This window comes from Lampris incognitus, chromosome 5 (assembly GCF_029633865.1).
Source record: "Lampris incognitus isolate fLamInc1 chromosome 5, fLamInc1.hap2, whole genome shotgun sequence".
Classification (NCBI taxonomy): domain Eukaryota; kingdom Metazoa; phylum Chordata; class Actinopteri; order Lampriformes; family Lampridae; genus Lampris; species Lampris incognitus.
Genome location: NC_079215.1, coordinates 45,803,250 through 45,819,504, shown reverse-complemented (window position 1 = coordinate 45,819,504; position 16,255 = coordinate 45,803,250). Strand labels below are relative to the sequence as shown.

The following is a 16,255-nucleotide window of genomic DNA, read 5'->3' as shown; positions in this document are numbered from 1 at the left end:
ACTCATTTGTTCGACTTTACAACAAGCCACCTTTGCAGATGGAGGGGTGACAGTTAAGCTGATAATATGGGAAACCGTGATATGTCTGTTTTTTCTCCTAACAGGGGGTGAAGACCGCATACGGCCCTGTGTCTGGGGGTCTGGGGGGGGGTGCGCAGGAGACTCGTCAACCTCCATCTCGTCTCATGGTATGAAAAAAATGGCCAGCAGAAACCGCTCCAAACCCAAAGTTTGTCATGAGTTTCTTCTCTCTCCGGCTCCTTGTCGTGGCACGGTCGTCCGGTAGGGTTCGGGGCGGAGTTTTACCCCCCACTTTCACTCTTTCGGTAAACCCCCTTTCCTTTCTTTGCCCCCCTCCCTCTCCTTCATCCCCCCTCCTCCCCTTTATCATCTCTTTCTCTGTGTTTTGAGTGGTCACCAGTCGGCGTTTGATTTAGGAAGCGTTTTGTCTCTCTTCCACGGGGCGTAGCGAGTTGGTTTGAGGCGGTCTGTTCCGAGGAAGCCCCGGCGCCCCTCAAACGGAACGCCGGAGCCGCGGAGAGCGCACGACGCGCACGACGAGGACGGACGGACGGGCAGGCAGAGCGAGAGAGAGAGAGAGAGAGAGAGAGAGAGAGAGAGAGAGAGAGAGAGAGAGAGAGAGAGAGAGAGAGAGAGAGAGAGAGAGAGAGAGAGAGAGAGAGAGAGGCGCGCACATTTTCAGCGGCAGCTACCGGATTCCCTCTCCGCGCACATTCAGATGTGCGCAACAGATTTGCATAGCCAGAGGACTGAAACAGTGATATATTTTGATGTTTTGTGTTGTTTTTTGAGACGTTCGTGTGAGTTAACACGACCTGCGTTCTGTAGAGTAAACCGACTGCTCGCCTCGCTGCGCTGCGCGGAGGGAAGGCGGCACGACCGGCGGCTGTGGGCGCACGGCGTTGATAAGTTTCTCAGAGAATTGACGCGTATCGTATTTTTGGAGCCAGTCTGAGAGTTCGGCAGTTTTTTGTTTTTCCTCTGTTTCTGAAATGACATCGGGGAGAATGGAAGGACTCTATTTGACAAGATTGTGGAAAGTTATGACCATATTGGCTCTGGCGACCCAACACGTTGCTGGCAAAACACTGAAATATCAGATTTACGAGGAGCAAAAGGTCGGCACCGTCATCGCCCGTTTGAAGGACGACGTAGCCGACGTTTTGGCCAAACTTCCCGGCGACGTGTCGCTGCGTTTCAGGGCCATGCAACGAGGATCCTCGTCTTTTCTCACCGTGCGCGAGCAGGACGGAGAAATCAGCATCAGGACCAAAATAGACCGCGAGAAACTCTGCGAGAAGAACCTGAACTGCTCCGTCCAGTTCGACGTGCTGACCCTTCCCACCGAACACCTGCAGCTGTTCCACGTCGAGGTTGAAGTGTTGGACATTAACGACAACGCGCCCCAGTTCGCCCGCTCCGTCGTCCCCATCGAGATATCCGAGAGCGCCGCTGTGGGGGCGCGCATTCCGCTGGACAGCGCCACCGACCCCGACGTTGGGGATAACTCTCTGTACACGTATGCTTTAGAGCCCAACGACTTCTTCAAGCTCGAAGTCCAGTCCAGGGCCGACGGGGCGAAATACACCGAGCTGGTGGTGCTCAGAGACCTGGACCGAGAGGTCCGCTCAGGTTATGAACTTCAATATACGGCGTCCGACAGGGGCGTTCCCGCGAGAACGGGTTCGACCCTCCTAAAGATCAGTGTGGCCGACTCAAACGATAACAGCCCAATTTTCGAGAAGACCTCCTACATCATCGATCTCCCGGAAAATTCCCCCGCTGGCACATTGATTATTGATTTGAATGCCACCGACGCCGATGAGGGCACCAACGCCAAAATAGTGTACTCCTTCAGTAGTCACGTGTCCCCTAAAATAATGGAGACGTTCAAAATCAACCCTGACAGTGGTCACCTGACCTTGATCAGGCGCATAGACTATGAGAGTGTCGCCTCTTACGACATTGACGTGCAGGCACAAGACATGGGTCCCAACTCCATGCCCGCACACTGCAAGATCTTGGTCAAGGTAGTAGATGTGAATGACAACAAACCAGACATTAGCATTAATCTGATGTCTTCTCAGGGAAAGGAGGATGCAGCCTACATATCTGAAGCGTCCCCTTTGGATACATTTGTGGCTTTGGTGAGGGTGGAGGACTTAGACTCTGGGTTGAATGGTGAGGTAGTGTGTAAGCTCCACGGCCAGGGGTTTTTCAAACTTCAGAGGACTTATGAGAACAACTACATGATCTTGACTAACGTCTCCTTGGACAGGGAGAAGAGGTCAGAATTCAGTCTGACTGTAGTAGCAGAGGACCGGGGAACACCCAGTCTCTCCACCGTGAAACATTTCACTGTGCACATCACTGATGAAAACGACAACCCGCCACGTTTTGAGAAGGGCCGCTATGAGATCTTCAAATCCGAGAATAATGCTCCTGGAGCATATTTGACCTCCCTAGTGGCCAGTGACCCCGATCTGGATGCCAATGGACAGGTGAGCTACTCCATCTTGGAAAACACCGTCCATGGGAGCTCCATCTCAACCTATGTCACGATTGACCCTTCCAATGGGGCCATCTACGCGCTACGCACATTTGACCGCGAAGATGTCAGTCGCATTTCTTTCATCATCCAGGCAAGAGACGCAGGACAGCCGCCACTGTCAAGCAACGCCACAGTTGTCTTAAACATCCTGGATGAGAATGACAACCCCCCGGCCATTGTGGTCCCTCAGCTGTGGAACTTCACTGCTGACGTGCCTGTGTCAAAGTTTACAGAAGCCGGTCACTTAGTGACCGTGGTCAGAGCGACTGATCGGGATACAGGCGTCAACGCTGAGCTCATCTGCTCCATTGCTAGTGGCAATGAGGACGGCTTCTTTATTATTGATCCACGAACCTGTGAAATCCATGCCAACGCCAGCCTGGACAACTTCCCCCACGAGCATGCTGAGCTAACAGTGGTGGTGCGGGACCAAGGGAGCGAGAGCCTGAGTGCCAAGGCAGTTCTGAAGATCACTCTTTATGAGAACATGGAGAACCACGTCCAGGTCATGGACCAGGGCGAGTCTTCCCTTGACGTGTCCTTGATCATCATTATTTCTTTGGGTGCCATCTGTGCTGTGCTTCTGGTCATCATGGTGGTATTTGCCGCTCGCTGTAATCGGGAGAAGAAGGACACCAGACACTCCTACAACTGCAGGGTAGCCGAATCCACCCACCAGCACCATCCCAAGAAACCCTCGCGTCAAATTCACAAAGGTGATATCACTCTGGTCCCCACCGTTAACGGCACCTTGCCAATCAGAGCCCACCATCGCTCACCGTCTGCCACCCCTCCCCTGGATCGCGCACCAATGGGAAGTCGGCAGAGCCACCACAGTCGCCAATCCTTAAACAGCTTGGTGACCATCTCCTCCAATCACATCCCAGAGAGTTTTGCCCTCGAGCTAGCCCATACATCGCCACCGGTGGAGGTGAGCATGCAAATACGCACGTGCACACGCACGCACGCGTTATTCTAACTATTTCAAATGTGCCCCATTACCCCATCTCTACGTTTAGATACTTGCACACACTTCTACCAATACAATTGTTGTGCAGTTCCCTAAACACAAACACAAACACAAACAAATTCTTTCACACATCCAGTGCTGTCAGCATCAGTGCACATCAGCTAATCTCCATCTCTGACACTGGCTTAATCAATATTGCCATGCAGTGCAAACTGATTCATATTAATACGGTAATGATTACAGATGTGTCTTTGTCTTTACCCTGTTTACACCCTGCCACCATTACTTCCATCATAACCGTGACTCACCCTTCAGTCATATGTCTCCATATTCATCTAGCCCCCCCCCACCCACCCCCGTCTTGTTTTAATGTCATCCATTTTGTCTCATTCATTTTCAGTAGCCTCCCCATCATCCATTTTGTGTTTACTCACCCATTATTCTGTTTTCTGTGTTGTCTCTCCCCCCCCCCCTCTGTTTCCCATCTGTTATTCATCTCCCTTTCTATTTCCTTTTGTTTGTTTTATTTTTGTTTGTTTTTTCGTTATTTTGGATATAGCAAGTCTCACAGCTTCTGTCCATGCTCCATCAGGGCCAGTACCAGCCCAGACCCAGTTTCCGTGGAAACAAATACTCCCGCAGCTACAGGTAACCCCCCCCATCCCTCCCCCGTCAAAAAAAAAACAGAAATTGTTTTTAATTTACATTTTGAATCACTTGTTTATCATTGTGTACCATATGTTCCCAACAACCTGTTGTGAGGCTCAGCTGTTGGTCGGTCAGTTATGTGTAGATCATCGTTTGATGGTGTGTAATTATAGTCTTCATATTCCAGTTGTTATCATACCAGTGTCATTCAGCTCAAAAATGCCCTGTGGATTTCGTCTTGACACCAGTCCTGTTACGTGTCCTCCCTGGGTTTAGTAAAGGTTGCCTATGAGAAGAAGATACCACGTGTTACCTTGCTGAGGCCATCAAGTGTATATATACTCGAAGAAACACGTTCATCGGTTTCCTAAACAGTAGATTTATGGATGGCCTTAGTGATTTGTGCCGGTTTTATTGATGGAGTCTACCTGCACTCATGCCTCTGGAGATTTGAGTAAATCAAGCAGCCTTGTTTTGGGGGTGTCTGCAGGCTTTACAAAAGCTATGGCATTAAGATAAGCATGAGAAGCAGTTTAGATTTCAAATGCAGTTTTAAAAGGACAGTTTGTAATTAAGTTAGAGACATCAAATCTGTGATCTTGTACTTATGCACACATGATCTGTTTTGTTTTTGTTTTTGTTTTTTTGTTTTCCATCGGTGCCTCCCAGATATGCGCTGCAGGACATGGACAAGTTCAGCCTGAAAGACAGTGGTCGTGGGGACAGCGAGGCGGGGGACAGTGACTATGACATGGGACGGGAGTCCCCCGTGGACAGACTTCTGCTGGGGGAGGGCTTCTCTGACCTGCTCCACCTTGAAATGCACCATCGACTCCACCCAGGTGAGCTGCTGTGATTCCACACAGCTTGTGCTTTCTGAGGCATCTACTTCATTTTGGCCTCCTGAGCAGCAACACATGTTAAACACAGTCTCCTTTCCTTCCTTCTTTCTTTCTTTCTTTTTTTGTTGGATTTTCCCCCTTTTTTCTCCCCAATGGTACCTGGCCAATCACCCTGCTCTCTGAGCTGTCCCAGTCGCTGATACACCACACCCCCCCCCCGCCAATCCGGGGAGGGCTGCAGAGTACCACATGCCTCCTCGGATACATGTGGAGTCGCCAGCCACCTTTTTTCACCTCGCAGTGAGGAGTTTCACCAGGGGGACGTAGCACGTGGGAGGATCATGCTAGTCCCCCCAGTTCCCCCGACCGACCAGAGGAGGCGCTAGTGCAGTGACAAGGACGCATACCCACACCCGGCTTCCCACCCGCAGACACGGCCAATAGTGTCTGTAGGGACGCCCGACCAAGCCGGAGGTAACATGGGGATTCAAACCGGCGATCGCTGTGTTGATAGGCAACGGAATAGACCACTATGCTACCTGGACGCCGCCGCCGCCCCCCCCCCCCAGTCTCCTTTCTTATATGCCTGCCAAATGGGCCCAAATTGTTTTAGACAATGTGAGCCGCATGGCTTATTCATTCTCAAAACCAGCAGCACCTCATCCTCTATCACGGTATGCTTTGTGCAAGTGGGGCAGGAAGCCACCCCCCCCCCACGAACTTCCCAACCAACTGATGGTATGACAGAGGAGGTGCAGCTTGTGACAGTTGAAAGGGGAGGTCTGTGTTATTGTATGACATGCTTAATGGCGGTGCTCCAGGCAAGCTTAACGTGCAGTTAAAGTCGGAGTTGGTTTTGAGTCGCTTTCCTTCTGGATCTTTTTTTTATTATTATTCAAATATTAGACAACGTTGGGCATGAAAAAAAAGGTTATTGTGTTCATAATGTGTTAACACGTGAAGTCCGGTTTGCCCCGGCATTGTCGGCCGCAGACCGCCTGCAGCTCCCTCCGTGCTGCGCCTACCTACCGACACCTTGGTTTCAACACCGCTGACAGTTCCAGCTCTGAGCCCATTAGTCCTCTCTACACCTGCCTATACAGCCTCTCCATTCACCCTGTCTCCAGCACAATCCCCATTGTACTCAGCCTCATTCTCCCACACAGCCCTCATTTCCACGCTCGTTATCGCACCAATAGAGGTTACTGTGTGTGTCGAGGCCCCGTGTGTGTGTGTGTGTGCGTGTGCGCATGTGTATGTATGTGTGTGTGTTCTTGTGTACGTTATCTGCCCCTAAGATAGAGCCGTGTCTGTAAAATCCTCCCCGGAGCGGAGATGAGTCGCCTGTCACTCATCGGTATGCGTCTCAGGGTGCTGTTTTTTTCCCTCCCCTCTTCTTCTTCTCTTTTTTTCCCCCTCCTGGTGAGTGACAGTGGTGTGCTTTCATGTCTGAACTGAGGAGAATTCACAGTAATTGCATTTAGAATGATGTTATTCTCCCTCTCTCTGTCTCTCTCTCTCTCTCCCAGTCTGTCTCTGTACCCCTCTCTCCTTCACTTGTTGCTGTATTCCCTCTATTCCCTCTCATCATCACGATGGGAAAAGGGGGAGGGCTGGCAGGGATGGCATCTCTGCCTATCTATCTGTCTGTCTGTCTGTCTGTCTGCCTGTCTGTCTGTCTGTCTGTCTGTCTGTCTTACTGTTTGTGCCACTCCCCCTCTGCTTACTGCTTTATTATATTTATCTTGAAATGTTGGGAAAGGGATGCAGTGGTCTACCCCTCCTTTCTCCTATCTCCTCACCCCCCCACTCCCCTGCCCCCTCCGCCTTCCTCCTGTTCGCTCCATCTTTTTATGGATATGTGAAAAAGGCCAGGAGAAAGAGATAATGGGCCTAGTGGAAAGATTATCCCTGTTTCTCCTCAACGGCTTTAATACGTTTAGATTTTGCCGTTCAGATGGGCAAATGTGGCTCTATTTCTGCCAGACTTCAGAGCGGAGCCAAATAGCAATTTATTTTTTGTTTCATATGCAGAGTCCAAGATGAGCTGAGTGAGAGAACGCCAAAATATAGTATTTCCTATCATTCATCATCCATCAGCGTTCACAGTCCATCATTCTGCATGCTGCCAAATATGACATTCAAGTGATCCTACCCGTCTGAACGGAGTTGAATGTTATTTGCAAATTACTCACCTGAGTATTTGTACCTAGCATTAGGAGACTGTGGAATGAAATTAGCGGTTGTCTGCCTTGCCCGACTCTATAATATGTCTTTTAGGGGAGGTAGACATTAGCTGTAGGCTATTTGTAGTCTGCACGACTTTCGAGCCACACTTATGTTGTCTCTGTTTAGCATGTTGCCAGGCATGTTGTCTGTGATAAGGTAACTTTCCCATCTGGGATGAGTATCCTGAAACTACTACTACTACTACTACTACTACTACTGATACTACTACTACTACTGATACTACTGGTATTATGACTACTACTATTACTACTCTTACTGATACTGCTACTACTGCTACTACTAGTACTACTACTACTGATATTATTACTAATACTACTGATACTACTACTACTAACGCTACTTATTCTGTGTAAACGTTGGTTGCAAATGTAACAGATCTCATGAAGGACTCTTTACTAAGTGTCTCATTTCTAATGATGATGCAACAGTGTTTGAGAGTCAGTTCAGGTTAGTGTATTAGTGATGGAGCACGTAACAGTACCTGTATAAACGCTATAAACCCAAACAGGGGGTACCCAAAATGAAGCGTGTTTACCCCAAACAGGGTGACGGGAAATACTAAGTGTTATTTGCAAACTGGGTGTGAATGTGATCCCGTTTCCGGTGTGTGGTGTGACGTCACTCTAATTAAACATATTAGTTATCAGATGTTACATGGCTGTTATAGGTGGGGTATCTGTTAGTGTCTGACATGCTGGGTGACAAAAGAAAGCCTACCCTTTTCCTTCCTCTAAGTCTCTGTCAGGACCCACATCACACTCCAAACCCCTGACTCGACCAGCTGTAATGTTTGTCCATTCAGACCCAACACTGCTTCTGTCTCACCCAGCGACGTGCCTGGCGTGCTCAGCTGCACGCCAAAGGGACACTTAAACAGGGTGCATCTGCAGGTCGCACTTCCACACATTAACTTCTCAGAGTTGTGGCTCTTGGTTTTTAAAACATTTCATGTCCCCCTTTCTGGAAATGTGATAGACAATGAAGTTTTTTTTTTGCGCCTGAACTTGTCCTATCCCCCCCCCCCCTCTTTACGCCCTGCTTTTTAGCTATGAGACTGTGCACGGATGAATGTCGTGTCCTGGGCCACTCCGACCAGTGCTGGATGCCGCCGCTCTCCTCCCCCGCCTCCTCCTCAGACTACCGCAACAACATGTACATCCCCGGGGAGGAGTCTTCCCAGCAGCCCACGCTCGATGACGACGAGGCCTCGCTGGACTCGGAGCGCCGCAAGAGCTTCTCCACTTTTGGCAAAGAGTGTGGAAGCGAAGAGGAAGGGGCTCCGGGAGTCGTTGGCGGAGGGGGCGAACTGGGCGGCGCGGTGGGCGGGGCCGGCTCCCTCCTCACAGAAATGAACAGCGTGTTCCAGCGCCTCCTCCCCCCCAACATGGACTCCTACGTCGAATGCAGCGAAACAGGTGCGCCCGTGTCCTCGTCGGCCGTGGAGCGAGGAAGCGGTTGCGGTGGCAACAATCTTCCCCAGGATAACAGGAAGGGTCTTTTGCCTGGGGGTAAAGGACCCGCCTACCCTCCTGGCGTGGCCGCCTGGGCCGCAAATACCCACTATCTAAACCCCGGGAATGGAACCGTAGGCGCCAATCATGTTTCCTCCTCTACAGCTCCCGCCACCGCCTCCGCCAATGGGCAGCCGCCCCACCTAAAATGGCTGCCAGCTATGGAAGAGATCCCGGAGAATTACGAGGAGGATGAGTTTGACGGCGTCTTCCATCAGGGCCATCTGGGGGGGAAGCGCAGCGAGAGCCGCCATGAGGTTGGCATGGACGCCAGCGAGCTGGTCAATGAAATTAATAAACTGCTGCAGGATGTCCGACAGAGTTAGAAACACGGAGAAGGTAGACTTTTAACAGCCAACCATCTCACCGAGTCCTTGCAGTCGTAGGTCTTGGTGCTGATGTACACAGACTATACGTTTACTTCCGGTTGACCGTGACGCTGTATCGCCGCTTTACTGAACAGCTTCTCGCCGCTCGGTGGTGTGAGGAGCAGTGCTCGAGGAGAGAAGTTCCGAGTTTAAAATGTGACCCGGGCGGCATAAAGACTTCACAGCAGGAACCTGGAGGTCTAGTAGATCAGTTGTACATGACAGGAACTCCAAAATGTGTGGCGTGAGTGATGACAGGAAGTTCAAAATTTGTTCACAAAAAAAAAAAAAAAACAAATAAGGGAAACAATGGAAATACGCCAACAAAAAAATGAGCCCTTTCTTCGTTTGTAGTGTTTACAGTGGCGTGAATGGACTCCGCAGTGACGCCGGAAGTGGCGTGCTGTTTCCTCTGACTTGATGATGTACAGTACTGTACAGTGTATGTGAAGAAAAAAAACCCCAACTCACCTGGATATCGTGATATATGTCTCCTGTTTTGTTGGACGGAATGTTACTGTACAACTCATCTTTGTATCTCAACACATTTGTATCTAAATACACTCTTTTTTTACCTCTATATTTATATGTGTCCACGTATGTTTGTACAGAAAAAGAAGATAAATGTCTATTTTTTATATGTCACTGCATGTGTTACTATTGATTCAATGTTCTCTCTGATTCTACCAAGTTTATTTTATACATTGAGTGGTATTTAAATTTGTCGTTGGATGAGTGTGTGCGCGCGCGTGTGTGTGTGTGTGTGTGTGTGTGTGTGTGTGTGTGTGTGTGCGCGTGTGTGTGCATTATGACAGCTGCAAGTCCAGTGGTGTTCAGTGTTGGAAATTGGTTTTGTATGGTACATATTGTTGTGACAAATGAATGACAAATAAAGTGGAAATCGACAGGGTTGAGTGCTTATCAGACACATATTCTATCCATTTACTCTTTCACAGTTGTAATTTTCTTGTCTGCCAGTATTTCCATCTCTATCGATCTATGTATCTATCGATCTATCTATATTTAAAATTGCACTTGTACTGTGTGATTCAAACTACTAGCCAGGTTCCCCTATTTGCCCCCCCCCCTGTATCTCAGCGCCCCTTAATGCCCAGAGTTGGAACTACACCGCCTACAGACGATGAGCACACCAGGATACTGCCATTTTGCATCCACTCAAGCCATCTGAGACTGATTATATTGTGCTTTACATGCGTGACTCCACTGATAAACAAGCTATTAACCATCAATTCATTCCCCCGATGATCTCTCCGCATTAAAATGCAGTTAAGCGTTAATTTAGTCCCAGAAAGGAGATTCCATCTCAATCTCTTTCTCATCCTCTGAAAACAGTCAACATATGGTAAAAAAAAAAATGAAAAAAGAAAACAGCTCAGCAAATGAACAGCATCTGATAGTGGTTCCACTCCAACAGAAAATCAAAACCGTAAAGTTGCGCTGCACAGCCACATGCGCTTATAATAACATTAAACAGGTAGGGCCCTCCAACACACACACAAACCAACTCCTACCCCCCACACACACACACACATAGTGAGATATATTTATAGATGTAATAATAATGAGATATAGAATGATATTGACAGTCATACGTCTGTATGTGTGTGCATGCCCAGGCCTGCACGAGCCCACACATAGACAGAAAGTCATGACAAACATTGAGTATTTAGTTAGGTTATGAGAGGCAAAAAACTCAACAACTGGGGCCAGCTGAAGCAATTAACCTCAACAGACATAGATTTACACAGGCAAAGGTCACCATTTGCATATACTTGCATATGTGCACGCACACACGTGCATGCGTGCACACACGTACTTACAAGGACTCCAAATTGCATATGTTCACTCTCGCACATGCACACTAGAGCCCTTCACGGGCCAAAAACTGCAGCCCTAGCCCGGCCCCAGCGCTGCAAAGTCTGCAATTTTTCAGCCCCAGCCCGACAACGATAGCACTTTAAGATCTCTCTGATACATGAAAACACATACCCACACGGCATGGTCAGCTGTCGCGTGTAATGCACACTTACATACATATGTACAATATTTACAAAATGTATAATATAACCATCCATCAAAAAAACCACTGTCCACTTATCCTTACTCATGGTCGCGGGGATGCTGGAGCCTATTCCAGCAGTCATTGGGCGGCAGGCGGGGGGACACCCTGGACAGGTCACCAGCCAGTTCATCACAGGGCCAACACACACACACACACATACACACACACACCTAGGGACAATTTAGTACGGCCGATTCACCTGACCTGCATGTCTTTGGACTGTGGAAGGAAACCACAGCACCCAGAGGAAACCCACACAGACACGGGGAGAACATGCAAACTCCACACAGAGGACGACCCGGGACGACCCCCAACGTTAGATTACCCTGGGGCTCGAATCCAGAACCTTCTTGCTGTGAGGCAACAACAATAACCACTGCACCACCGCCCATTATTGAATATGCCGCCCATAATATAATCAATATAATGTAGGAATTGCAGGAAAGTAGAGACGGACAATTTCTCTCATTGACTACACGAACGCGTGTGTCTTTTATTTTCACTATACAAAAACAAACAGCCCGAGCAACATGGCGCTGCCCCAACCAATCTAGTCCCCCCCCAATCCGGAAACCCTTTCTTAAAGGGCCCGTGTCTACCAATTATGGTGAATTGTGCCCATATAGCCCACATACGTCCCCCCAGAATTCACCATAATAAAAAAAGTCAATGTGGAGGGGGGCAGGTGGACCGGCCACAAAGGTTCGCCGAACAGGTGCGGAGGCTGGGGTGCCTATACAGGAGGGGCCTTAAGGACCCTGAGGTGGCGTGGGGGTAGGGTGGGTGGTGGAGGAACCTTAGGGGCCTTGTTAGGGGTGGGGCAGGGTAGGAGGGATCCCCCGCCATGGGGGCTGGGCAAGTCCAACAGGTCGGTCCAAGTCCAGGTGAGCTGGTTTGAGACGATCTACTGAAATGTGCTCTGGCTAGTTGCTGACTTCCATGACAAAATGCTTGCTGGTGTTGGGGACGAAATCCCCTGGGACCCGCAGTGGCTGTCCGTAAACCAGTTCAGCAGACGAGGACGGGAGGTCCTCCTTAGGAGCGGTCCTGAGGCCCAGTATGACCAATGGGAGCCTGTTGACCCAGCTGCTATCCCTGAAGCTGGCCCGAAGAGGGGCCTTCATAGAGCGATGAAACCACTCGTACAACCCTTTGGCCTGCGGGTGGTACACGGTGGTGCTTCACCACTATGCTCTCTGCGACTGCGTTCCAGAGCTCCAATGCAAACCGTGAGCCCCGGTCCGAGGAGAGGTCAGATGGGGTGCCAAACCAGGAGACCCAGGTCCCGATGAATGCCCGGGCTACATCGGTGGACGTCGTCGATGACAGTGGGATGACTTCTAGCCATCGAGTGGTCCTGTCCACCATGGGCAGGAGTTAAGTAAAACCATCAGAGGAGGGCAGGGGGCCCACTAGGTCCAAGTTTACATGTTCGAACCTCCTTTCGGGCACCGGGAACTGTGCCAGGGGGGCTCTGGTGTGGCAGTGCACTTTAGAGTGCTGACACTCATGCAGGTGCCAGCCCAGTCATTCATGTCTTTTTTGAGCCCGTGCCAGACAAACTTGGCTGCCTCTAGTCTTTGAGACAGCTTTTTGCCAGGGTGGGAGAGGCCATGGACAGCATCAAAAACATGCCGCCTTCAGCCAGACGTTGCACAAGAGAATGGTGCCAGCATTGTCGAAAGCCTCGTCCTCTAACTGCAGCCCTGTGACAGCCGTCCTGAAAGTCTGCATGTCCAGGTCAGTGGCCTGGTCAGCTTCCATGTGGGCATAGTCAAGACCAAGTTGTCGGCCCCTACAGTGGCCCGGGAGAGGCAGTCGGCGACGAGGTTGGTTTTGCCAGCAATGTGCTGTACATCCGTGGTGAACTCCGAGATGTAGGAGAGCTGTCATTGCTGGCGGGCGGACCACGGCTCAGCCACCTTGGCCATGGCAAATGTCAGTGGTTTGTGGTCCACAAACGCCGTGTAACGGCAGGCATCCAGCAGGGAACGGAGGTGTCGAACGGCGAGGGAGAGCGAGGAGCTCCCGATCGCTGGTGCTATACTTCCGTTCACTGGTGCCTAACTGTCAGCTGAAGAAAGCGAGCGACTGCCAAGCGCTGTTCAACCACTGCTCATGCACCGCCCCGACTGCGTAATCTGAAGCGTCTGTAGCAATGGCGATTGGAGCCTTGAGTGATGGGTGTGCCAGCATTGTTGCGTCAGCCAGAGCAGCCTTAGTGTACACAAACGCCTTGTCCCTCTCCGCAGACCAGTCCACAATGTGTTTGGTGGCCTTGCCTTTCAGGGTATCAACAGTGGTCGCATGAGTTGAGCAGCTCTGGAAATAAAGCGGTGGTAAAAGTTCACCATGCTGAGGAACTCCTATAGGGACTTGACTGTGGGTGGTCACGGGAAGTTCACGATGGCGTCCACCGCCCCATTTTTGGTGACTCGGTTTCTGAGGAAGTCGATGGTGGTCAGCCCGAACTGATACTTGGCTGGATTGACGATCAGCCCGTGCTGGCTGAACCGCTCTAAAAGAGTCCGAAGGTGGGACAGGTGTTCCGCTTTGGAGGTGCTGGTGACGAGGATGTCGTCTAGATAGACGAAAACGAAAGGCAGGTCCCGTAGCACCGAATCCATGAGGCGCTGGAATGTCTGCGTGGCATTCTTGAGGCCGAACGGCATGCGCAGGAACTCGAACAGTCCAAACAGGGTTATCACCGCCGTTTTGGGGACATCCAGTGGGTGGACAGGCACCTGATGGTATCCATGGATGAGCTCTACTTTGGAAAAGATGATTTTTCCAGCCAGGTGGGCAGAAAAATTCTGGATGTGTGGGACTGGGTAGCGGTCCAGTGTCGTTGTATTGTTGAATCGGCGGTAATCACCGCAAGGGTGCCACCCTCCGCCAGATTTCGGGACAATGTGGAGGGGTGAAGCCCACGGGCTGTTGGAGCGGCGAATGATGTCGAGACGCGCCATATTCTCGAACTCCTCCCTGGCGGCAATGAGCTTGGCCGGGTCGAGGCGCCGAGCCCGAGCATAGACTGATGGGCCAGTGGTGGCGATGCGGTGCTCCATTCCGTGCTTGGTGGTCGAAGACGATAAGGTGGGCTGCGTGAGGACCGGGAACTCAGCAAGAAGCCGGAGAAAATCGACTGTGATGGAGAGCATGCTAGACAGTCTGATGGAGTCCATTCCGCTGAGTAAACACATACGAACTGAAAATGACAGCATCGATCAAGCGGCTGTTTTTGACATCCACCAGCAATAGGCGGATAGGAAATCCGCGCCGAGGAGGGGGCGTGCGCGGAGTTTGCGGGGGGGCAAGGGGCGCACTGCCCCCCCTGATGGCTGAAACGGGTAATTGCATTGTTTCAAAAAGGACTGGAATAATTACGTTTGGCATGAGCAGATATTTTATCAATATTTTAAATAACACAAAACAACTAAATGGTACTAGGTAATACATCTGAGTTCATATACTGCATTAGTAAAAAAAAAAAAGTTCTGGGCTCTGGGTCATGTGACGAGTGACACGTACGCTAACGTAAATCCAACCAGCGATTCTCAGCTAGCATACATGGGTAATAACGTTGTAGTTATCTAGTCGGCACGAAAATATGGACATAAGGAGATTTTTAAAACGTCGAGCTCCAGACGACACAAATGGTCAGCCATCGGTATCTAACAAGGATACAACACAAACATCAATAACCGATGATGACGATAGGCAAAACGATACTGTTGTTAACTTGGAGGACACTTGGAGCAGCTCTGGATTAGCAGCAACTGCTAGCAGTCCTGACGTCATCCCGCAGATGCACGAGCCGAACTAGATAACGCAGATGATCTTGGAGAAAAACACGGCTGTCCTAAGCAACCTACTCTGCCCCAATTCCCCTCAACATGTTTTGGAAGTACAAAGCGATCGTTTTCCACTTAAGTCGAACACTTCCTTAATTCCTGGAGATGCCGCTTTGATTTAGGACTTTATTTACGTTGGGGCTGTTGCGTTTAGTTTAATTTTGAAGTGTCGGGGCACTCCGCCACCGCGTGTCTATTGCGTTCCAAGACAGCCGTGCCGTGATTGGATTTCATAAAGGCGAATTGTTAAATTGTTACGATGTAATTTCAAATCTGCTTTAAAAATAAACATATATGTTTATTTAACATGTTTGTTTTGTCCATGTCTGCTCGTGCTGTGTTCCCAGGGTGGTAGGCCAGGTCTCAGCTGTTGCAATTAGTTTTTGATTTTTTTGCCCCCCCTGGATCGAATGTCAAACTCCGCCTATGGGAGGGAGACGGCCACTTTTGCCGTGACAAAGTCCCAACCGAACCGCTGTCCTCCGAAACACAGCTACACGTTCCTAGTGCCATAAGTGCGGATGGGGCTGTCGTTAGCGGCTTCCATGCGTGGGGGTGGGGGGGGGCATATCCGCAGGACAGGATGTCTACTCTCGATGCGGGCAGGACGCTCCTCTGCGCGCCCGTGTCGCACAGGAACCGCCGTCCAGAAATGGAGTCTTTGATGAAAAGCAGCCTGCCAGTTCGGCCGACGCACATGGCCACTACTGAGCGCCGGCCCCGGCGTTTCCCTCCGCGCTTGGCCTTGGGTCCAAACTTGGCGTGGTAAAAACACCGGCCGTGGTCCTGCCACCGTTGAGGAGCTGCTCCTGCGGCGGCGACTGTTGTGTTTCCAGGCAGTGATGAAAATGTTTGGGCGGGAAAAAACGCGGCCGCGCAGTGCTGTTTACGAGCCAGGAAAATGTTATCAGCCTCCTCTGCCAGAGCACGACAGTCAGTGATGGTGGTGTTGGCTAAAGCAGCCCGTACCTGAGAAGGCAGCTGTCGCAGAAACAGCTGGATGAAGAGGAAATCGGACTTGTGCTCTCCCAGAAGATCCAGCATCCTGTCGATCAGTTCAGACGGCTTACTGTCACCGAGTCCTTGCAGAGAGAAGAGCCGGCTGGCCCGCTCAGCGTCAGAAAGTTCAAAAGTTTTCAACGGGTGATCCTTGGGTG

General features: G+C 50.4%; 1 protein-coding gene across 2 annotated transcripts; it reads left to right on the top strand.

Moving 5' to 3' along the window:
* Positions 1 to 432: 432 nt before the first annotated feature.
* pcdh18a (protocadherin 18a) lies at positions 433 to 10,085 on the top strand. 2 transcript variants are annotated; one of them, XM_056280740.1, is made up of 4 exons: positions 433 to 3,503; positions 4,135 to 4,190; positions 4,860 to 5,032; positions 8,329 to 10,085. In XM_056280740.1, exons 1-4 carry the CDS (start codon positions 1,014 to 1,016, stop codon positions 9,117 to 9,119), a joined length of 3,510 nt encoding a protein of 1,169 aa, XP_056136715.1. In that variant the 5' UTR covers positions 433 to 1,013; the 3' UTR covers positions 9,120 to 10,085. The 2 variants fall into 2 exon arrangements, with proteins under 2 accessions (XP_056136715.1, XP_056136714.1); XM_056280739.1 differs by having other exon boundaries at positions 4,102 to 4,190.
* The last annotated feature ends 6,170 nt before the right edge of the window (positions 10,086 to 16,255 follow it).